General features: G+C 49.1%; 1 protein-coding gene across 2 annotated transcripts in view; it reads right to left on the reverse strand.

Annotated features, from left to right (window-relative positions):
* LOC147081072 (lamina-associated polypeptide 2, isoforms beta/delta/epsilon/gamma-like) overlaps positions 1-8,266 on the reverse strand; it is a 61,730-nt gene extending 53,464 nt beyond the window's left edge. Inside the window, exon 1 of one of the 2 annotated variants that reach the window (XM_085980971.1) lies at positions 7,937-8,266. In XM_085980971.1, coding sequence (XP_085837097.1) covers positions 7,937-8,251 — 315 coding nt within the window. In that variant the 5' untranslated portion in view covers positions 8,252-8,266. The remainder of the gene's footprint in view (positions 1-7,936) is intronic. The other variant, XM_085980972.1, reaches the window with a different exon arrangement.
* Positions 8,267-9,117: the final 851 nt, after the last annotated feature.

Raw genomic sequence — 9,117 nt, forward strand, 5'->3', positions numbered from 1 at the left:
CCTCCTCACTCGGTCATCTCCATCCTCACATCAGAGCTGCCCAAAACCCTCCTCGTTGACGATGCTTTTCCTGTTCCATTATCCCCTTTCCCCTCTTGTTTGGTTTCCAATGTTTTTCATCCACCCAAGGGTCTCGTTTGTGAGGAAGGCTATAGAAATTAAACCTGTTGAAGTCAATGGTAGAGATTTAAATTGCACCAGCTGGGGACCCAAGACAGAGGGTAACAGCACCAATCTGCTTACTGGTCAACACGCTCTCCCCATTACACTGGGTATCGGTTTATAGGATTTATACTGGTTCTGACAGTGCGCTCTCCCCATTACACTGGGTATCGCTTTATAGGATTTATGCTGGTTCTGACAGTGCGCTCTCCCCATTACACTGGGTATCGCTTTATAGGATTTATGCTGGTTCTGACAGTGCACTCTCCCCATTACACTGGGTATCGCTTTATAGGATTTATACTGGTTCTGACAGTGCGCTCTCCCCGTTACACTGGGTATCGGTTTATAGGATTTATACTGGTTCTGACAGTGCGCTCTCCCCATTACACTGGGTATCGGTTTATAGGATTTATACTGGTTCTGACAGTGCGCTCTCCCCATTACACTGGTTTCTAGGATTTACTGGTTTTCGGACAATGCAATCTTCCTATTTCTGTATTTTTTGGACAAATAAAGATTTAGCTTAACTTCCTTGCTATCGCACTCGATGTCACTATTTATAAAGCCATGGATCTCTTTTTAAAAAAAAAAAACAGCACTCAACTTGCCCTGCCACCTTCAAATATTTGTGTGGTCGCTCTGTTCCCGCGCCCCCGTTAAAATCGTACCATTTTGTTCATATTGCATCTCCACATTTGCTTTGAGGACTGCCAACCTTTTCAATTTCTATCCTATCCAATATCACTACAGCCTCCTCCTTTACTGCTACATTGGCAGCATCCTCTTCTCTAGTGAAGACAGATACAAAGTCCTCATTTAGTTCCTCAACCATGCCCTCTACCTCAATAAGATCACCTTTTTGGTCTCTAATTGGTCCCACCCTTCGACTACCCTTTTATGTATTTATAAAAGATTTTTTGGGCTCCCTTTTATGTTAGCTGCTAATCTATTCTCATACTCTCTTTGCCCCCATCCAGTGTCATCTTGCCTCAGAGTCAGAAGGTTGTGGGTTCAAGGCCCACTCTAGGGACTCTAGCACAAAAATCTAGTCCGACACTCCAGTGCCGTGCTGAGGGAGCGCTGCACTGTCGGAGGTGCCGTCTTTCGGATGAGACGTTAAACCGAGGCCCCGTCTGCTCTCAGGTGGATGTAAAAGATCCCATGACACTATTTCGAAGAGGTGTCCTGGCCAATATTTATCCCTCAATCAACATCACTAAAACAGATTATCTGGTCATTATCACATTGCTGTTTGTGGGAGCTTGCTGTGTGCAAATTGGCTGCTGTGTTTCCTGCATTATAACAGTGACTACACTTCAAAAGTACTTCATTGGCTGTAAAGCGCTTTGGGACGTCCGGTGGTTGTGAAAGGCGCTATAGAAATGCAAGTCTGTCTTTCTTGGTTCCATTTTTAGATCTCTTCTGTACTTTCACTTGTACAAGACTGTCTCCTGCCAGTTTCCCTGTGCAAGTGACAACATAAATGCAACTAGTGTCATATCCACTCCTGGACCATTAAAAACCCACAGCAGCAGTACAGGCACTTCATACAGGAGTCTCAGCATCAAGTGCACAGCCCAGACACCACACCTGTGCAAGCAACAAGTATAAATGGGCAGTTCCCACTCATACAGCTGGCCAATATTGCTAACACAGTACTAGCACCATCAACGCAACGAGGGGTATACAAGAGCTGAACCAGATTCAGTCGAAACTCCAGGTGCTTCCGCTGTGTGGATGGCAATTCAGCTCTTAGCTCGGAAACTCCTCCAAACTATTGCCCACAATCTCACCTTCAGCACACTAACAAAAATAAAACTGATGTTAAAAATGATTCCAATTCTTTATTGCTGGATGATTTGATAGAGAGTCTTCCTCTTTTAAAAGTACAGCCTTTGACAAGAATTTTGCTGCCTATCGTTACTATTTGAGTCAGTCAATCACTCGTCCATTACCTTCCAAGGGTAACTGAATAATAGCTGGATGGGGTAGAGGGAATGCAGGAGATGGTACAAGGGTGGGTAGCTGTTTGGGGCTGAGGACAATCATTTAATAATTTAAAACCCTTCAATGCTTTGCCACCCTTAGGCTAGGACAGTTACAGATGTTTCTTGCTTAACTATCGGGGAAAGAATAGGAAATTACCGTCAAGACATTTGGCAAGGAATCCGCACAATTTCCTGACTACAAACAGCAGAGTTTGCGCGTTGGCTTTCACTGGCAATTTATAATTTTTATTCAAAATAACTTTTAGGCTAAGCCATCCTTGTGATCAATTTGTTAGTCATATTTATCGATGCGGTTTAAAGGATGTGCACATCTGTTAAGCAACAACTGTCAAAATTCCTGCAATAATTTACAGCAAAACTTCAAACTATGAAATGTGAGAAACAGGAGTGCGCACTGATTGGAGTACAAAACCAGCGGCGTTATTACAACATCTGGCCTTGGGCAACATTCCACCACGTGCAGGTTTTACCAGAGACACATTGGAGGACATCCTGCAATAGCCACTCCCCTGGAAAGAGTTGACTCATTGCTTTGCAATCACCACCCCAAATCAGTGTTCACACACGTGTGTACTCCAGGCTGGCTATCAATCAGTGTTCACACACGTGTGTACTCCAGGCTGGCTATCAATCAGTGTTCACACACATGTACGCCAGGCTGGCTATCAATCAGTATTCACACACGTGTGTACTCCAGACTGGCCATCAATCAGTGTTCACACACGTGTGTACTCCAGGCTGGCTATCAATCAGTGTTCACACACGTGTGTACTCCAGGCTGGCTATCAATCAGTATTCACACACGTGTGTACTCCAGACTGGCCATCAATCAGTGTTCACGCACATGTGTACTCCAGGCTGGCTATCAATCAGTGTTCACACACGTGTGTACTCCAGGCTGGCTATCAATCAGTGTTCACGCACATGTGTACTCCAGGCTGGCTATCAATCAGTATTCACACACATGTACGCCAGGCTGGCTATCAGTGTTCACACACGTGTGTACGCCAGGCTGGCTATCAATCAGTGTTCACACACGTGTGTACTCTAGGCTGGCTATCAATCAGTGTTCACACACGTGTGTACTCCAGGCTGGCTATCAATCAGTATTCACACACATGTACGCCAGGCTGGCTATCAGTATTCACACACGTGTGTACTCCAGGCTGGCTATCAATCAGTCTTCTTGCACATGTGTACTCCAGGCTGGCTATCAATCAGTATTCACACACATGTACGCCAGGCTGGCTATCAGTGTTCACACACGTGTGTACGCCAGGCTGGCTATCAATCAGTGTTCACACACGTGTGTACTCTAGGCTGGCTATCAATCAGTGTTCACACACGTGTGTACCCCAGGCTGGCTATCAGTGTTCATACACATGTACTCCAGGCTGGCTATCAGTGTTCTTGCACGTGTGTACTCCAGACTGGCTATCAGTGTTCACGGACGTGTGTACTCCAGGCTGGCTATCAATCAGTGTTCACGCACGTGTGTACTCCAGGCTGGCTATCAATCAGTGTTCACACACGTGTGTACGCCAGGCTGGCTATCAATCAGTGTTCACACACGTGTACGCCAGGCTGGCTATCAATCAGTATCCACACACGTGTGTACTCCAGACTGGCTATCAATCAGTGTTCACACACGTGTGTACTCCAGGCTGGCTATCAGTATTCACACACGTGTGTACTCCAGGCTGGCTATCAATCAGTCTTCTTGCACGTGTGTACGCCAGGCTGGCTATCAATCAGTGTTCACACACGTGTGTACGCCAGGCTGGCTATCAATCAGTGTTCACACACGTGTGTACTCCAGACTGGCTATCAATCAGTGTTCACACACGTGTGTACTCCAGACTGGCTATCAGTGTTCACACACGTGTGTACTCCAGACTGGCTATCAATCAGTGTTCACACACGTGTGTACTCCAGGCTGGCTATCAATCAGTCTTCTTGCACGTGTGTACGCCAGGCTGGCTATCAATCAGTGTTCACACATGTGTGTACGCCAGGCTGGCTATCAATCAGTGTTCACACACGTGTGTACTCCAGACTGGCTATCAGTGTTCACACACGTGTGTACTCCAGACTGGCTATCAATCAGTGTTCACACAAGTGTGTACTCCAGACTGGTTATCAATCAGTGTTCACACACATGTGCACTCTAGGCTGGCTATCAATCAGTGTTCACACACGTGTGTACCCCAGGCTGGCTATCAGTGTTCATACACGTGTGTACTCCAGACTGGCTATCAGTGTTCATACACATGTACTCGAGGCTGGCTATCAATCAGTGTTCACACACGTGTGCACTCCAGGCTGGCTATCAGTGTTCTTGCACGTGTGTACTCCAGACTGGCTATCAGTGTTCACGCACGTGTGTACTCCAGGCTGGCTATCAGTGTTCATACACGTGTGTACTCCAGGCTGGCTATCAATCAGTGTTCACACACGTGTGCACTCCAGGCTGGCTATCAGTGTTCTTGCACGTGTGTACTCCAGGCTGGCTATCCATCAGTGTTCACACACGCGTGTACTCCAGGCTGGCTATCAATCAGTGTTCACACACGTGTACTCTCCAGACTGGCTATCAATCAGGATTAGGAGCCCTGTCTGTCTTTCCCCTTCCTAACTGGGGCACTGAGGCCAATTGTAGTGCCAAGTGGGGCGGAGCTAAGGCCAGAGTTCAGAATTGGGGAAATGGCACAACACAGTCCCGACAACACCATCCAGCGCTCTGATAGCCACCGTGTCAGACTCAAAACAGCAACACGATCAGGAATTTAAAAGTTAAGTGAGCAAGTGCTGAAAAGCCACCTGAACACACATTAGCAACCCGCCAGCACTGGGTTTGGGGTTCAGTGACACTGCTTTTGGGCTTGGAGTGTCCATATTTCTAAATGTAATCCAGATAATGGAAGTCTCAAAGCTGCAACGTAATATTCATCAGCTTTGTAAGTTGGTACAAGCGACAAAATTTAACGTCAGCTGATCTTTTGGATGAGCCGTTAAACTGAGGCAGTCTGCCCTCTCAGGTGGATGTAAAAGATCCCATGGCACTAGTCAAGGAGGAACAGGGGAGTTAACCCTGGTGTCCTCACCAATATATTTATCCCACAATCAATATCACTGAAACAGATTAGCTGGTCAGAATCACATTGCTGTTTGTGGGAGCTTGCTGTGCATAAATTGGCTGCCGCATTTCCTACATTACAACAGTTACTACACTTCAAAAGTACCTCATTGGCTGTAAAGCGCTCTGGGATGTCCTGAGGTCGTGAAATGCGCTAATTAAATGCAAGTCTTTCTTTACCATTAAAATATTTTGTAACCCCAGAGTTTTGATCAGTTTTAATATTTTCTGCTTTGGATAAATCTCATGTTCAATTAAAACCAAAACATTATAAACTGGGGGCAGGCATAATGAGAGATGAACAGCGAACTTGGGATTGCAGATACATCACAACACTGAGCAGGAGTTGGCTTTAAACCAGTGTTGTTCAATAGAAATTAGTGATGACATACAGGTGTGGCTATGGCCACAGTTTTAGCCACAGGCACTAATTTTGGTAGAAAACGTCTTACATACAATACAGTAAATGTACTTCACACATGTGTATTTACTGATAAAATATCCACCACCATTCAGTAACCAAGTAAAGCACTCAAACAAAACACTCGCACACTCTAGTTTGTCCTACCATTTTACCAACAAACACACAAAAAGGTTAAAGTTCACGTACATACACCGTGCCAATAGGAGTATTGAGATCACAGGCCCAACGACTGTATCCATTGCTCATTTTTATTTACTAATCAGAAATGCAAGTAGCCACATCTGGATTCCTAATTAGCCACATGTGGCTAGTGTATTGAACAACACGGATTTAAACTCAGTTACCCATGCACCATTACAATTGCAAAATACTGCAGATGTTGGAAAACTGAAACACCACAAAACTCTGGAAAAACTCAGCAGGCCAGGCAGCATCCGTGGAGAGAGAAACAGTTAACGTTTCAGGTCTGGGACCCTTCATCAGAATTTGGGTCCCAGACCGGAAACGTTAACTCTGTTTCTCTCTCCACGGATGCTGCCTGGCCTGCTGAGTTTTTCCAGCGTTTTCTGTTGTTATTACCCATGCACCATGTTAATTTCCAACAACTTGCGTACATGTGGAAACGGACGCTGTGTTTTCAGATGATGTCACCGAGGGGTAGCATGTAGATGAGAAGTAGGAAGGGGGCCAAGGATAGATCATTGGGGACACCTGAGGTAACGGTGCGGGAAGAGAAGCCATGGCAGGTGATGGCTGTGGCTGGATAGAAAGAGATGGAACCAGGCAAGGACAGTCTCACCCATCTGGACAACGGAGGAAAGGTGTTGGAGGAGGATGGTGTGGTCAACCGTGTCAAAGGCTGCAGACATGTCGAGAAGGATGAGGGTGGATAGTTTACCACAGTCATACAGGGTGTCATTTGTGACTTTGATAAGGGCTGTTTCAGTGCTGTGGGAGGGGCGGAAACCTGATTGGAGGGATTCAAACATGGAGCTGTGGGAAAGATGGGCACGGATTTGGGAGGCGACAACACATTTGAGGATTTGAGGAAAGGGAAGTTGGAATGGAGCGGTAGTTTGCAAAGATTGTGGGATTAAGGGTGGGTTTTTTGAGGAGGGAAGTGATGACGGCAAATTTGAAAGGGAGGGAGACAGTACCCGAGGAGAAAGAACCGTTATTATCAGCCAACATGGGGGCCGGGGCGAATGGAAGTTGGGTGGTCAGCAGTTTGGGGGAAATAGGGTCGAGGGAGCAGGTGGTGGGTCTGCTGGACAAGGCCAGCAGATATAGGAACGTTATGTTTCTCTCTCCACGGATGCTGCCTAGCCTGCTGAGTGTTTCCAGCATTTTGTTTTTGTTCCGGATTCCAGCATCCACATTATTTTGCTATTGTACAGTTCAAATTATAGATCATATACATTATAGATATTGCAGAAAATGTTCAAAAAGTTAACAGAACAGGGCAGATTTTAAATCAAAACTTTTGAGATCGCTAAATGTAAATAGTCAACATCAGGAAAATGTGAGGCGAGATTCAACGCTCAGACAGAAAACGCAAATTAATTTTAGCAATAAAAAGGCTGGAGCTGCTTTTTTAAATGGGCGTCACTTCAAATAATTGACAGCCAGTTATTCGCGGGAGGAACTTTACAAAAATGTTGCACATCGCTAATGGATATATTTCACCGGCGATGCAAAATGCAGAAGCGCCAATGGGACAAGGGGGATTGCAGACCCTGGCAGAGCTGTAGTTAAAGCAGCGGATCAGCAATCCCACAGCGCCCAGCCCGCCTGTACATGGCCGGCACGGCGGAAGCGGCACTTTCAGCGGGAAAGCGGCAAATGTTCCAATGTGGCACCGACCGAATGGAGCCCGGGGGGCCGTCCCAACCCAGAGCCCAGTCCGGGGGCCCGTCCCAGCCCAGAGCCCAGCCCGGGGGCCCCGTCCCAGCCCAGAGCCTAGCCCGGGGGCCCGTCCCAACCAGGCCCGGAGCCCAGTCCCAGCCCGGGGGCCCGTCCCAAACAGGCCCGGGGGCCCGTCCCAACCCAGAGCCCGTCCCAACCAGGCCAGGGGGCCCGTCCCAGCCCAGAGCCCAACCCGGGGGCCTGTCCCAGCCCAGAGCCCAACCCGGGGGCCTGTCCCAGCCCAGAGCCCAACCCGGGGGCCCGTGCCAGCCCGGGAGCCCAGCCAGCCCGCCTCACCTTGCCCGAGCGGCCCCGGCCCGCGCCCTCCTCCTCATCGCTGGAGAACTCGGCGCTGCGGCTGCTGTTGCGGGCCGTCAAGTGCTGGCGGTACAGCTGCACATACACGTCCTTGCGGTGCTCGCCCAGCGGCAGGCTGACGCTGTGGGCCACCAGCTCGCTCTTCAGCCGCTCCTTGGTCAGCACCGACGGGTCCTCCAGGTACTCGGGCATGGCTGTGGCTGTGGCGCTCGGTGTGTCGGCTCGGGGCGGGCAGTCAGACACTAGGCCGCAGGGGCTCCCGCTCAAACACTCCGCAGCACCGCGCGCCGCCATTGGCTCCTGCGGCCCAGCAAAACACACCGCCATTGGCGAGTTTATAAAGTGGGCGGCGCCGTTACCAAGGGCGACCAGCGGGCAGTAGGCCCGGCCACTGATGATTAATATATAAAGAGAGGGAAATCTGGAGACACTCAGCAGGTCAGGCAGCATCCTTGGAGCGAGAAACAGAGTTAACGCTTCAGGTCGATGACCTTTCCTCAAAACTGGAAAAGCCTAAAAATAGATGTTTAAGTCGGGCCTGCCGCCTCTGCGGCCTGGAGCAGCCCGGGTTCCAGGTTTATATTGAGTGTGAGAGGCTGCAGCCCCTCTTCCACTGTTTGAAGCGGCTGCTCCTCGATTTCTGGCTGCCCTTCAGTCCCACGCCCCTGATCTTTGGTCACCCGGAGCGAGGGGAGCGGGCAGGCCGGCCGGGGGGTGGGGGTCTGCTCCTGGGCCTGGCCAAAGGGGCAGTAACTGGTCCGAGCAGCGGGCGGATGAGGGGGTCGTTCGACCCGACTGCCCGCCTCTCTTCCGCGGCCACGTTGGCCCTGGAGACGGAGCACGCGGTGTCCGCCAGCACGATCGAGGCCTCCCACCACCAGTGGGCACCACAGCGACTTACATAGAAGATAGGAGCAGGAGTAGGCCATTCGGCCCTTCGAGACTGCTCCACCATTCCATGAGATCATGGCTGATCATCCAAATTCAGTACCCTGTCCCTGCCTTCTCCCCATATCCCTTGATCCCTTTAGCCTTAAGAAATATATCCAACTCCTTGAATATATTTAATGAATTGGCCTCTACTGCCTTCTGTGGTAGAGAATTCCACAGGTTCACCACTCTCTGGGTGAAGAAATTCCTCCTCATTTCTGTCCTAAATG

Source organism: Somniosus microcephalus, unplaced genomic scaffold (assembly GCF_052327205.1).
Source record: "Somniosus microcephalus isolate GS21.2 unplaced genomic scaffold, FLI_Smic_1.0 scaffold814, whole genome shotgun sequence".
Lineage (NCBI taxonomy): Eukaryota > Metazoa > Chordata > Chondrichthyes > Squaliformes > Somniosidae > Somniosus > Somniosus microcephalus.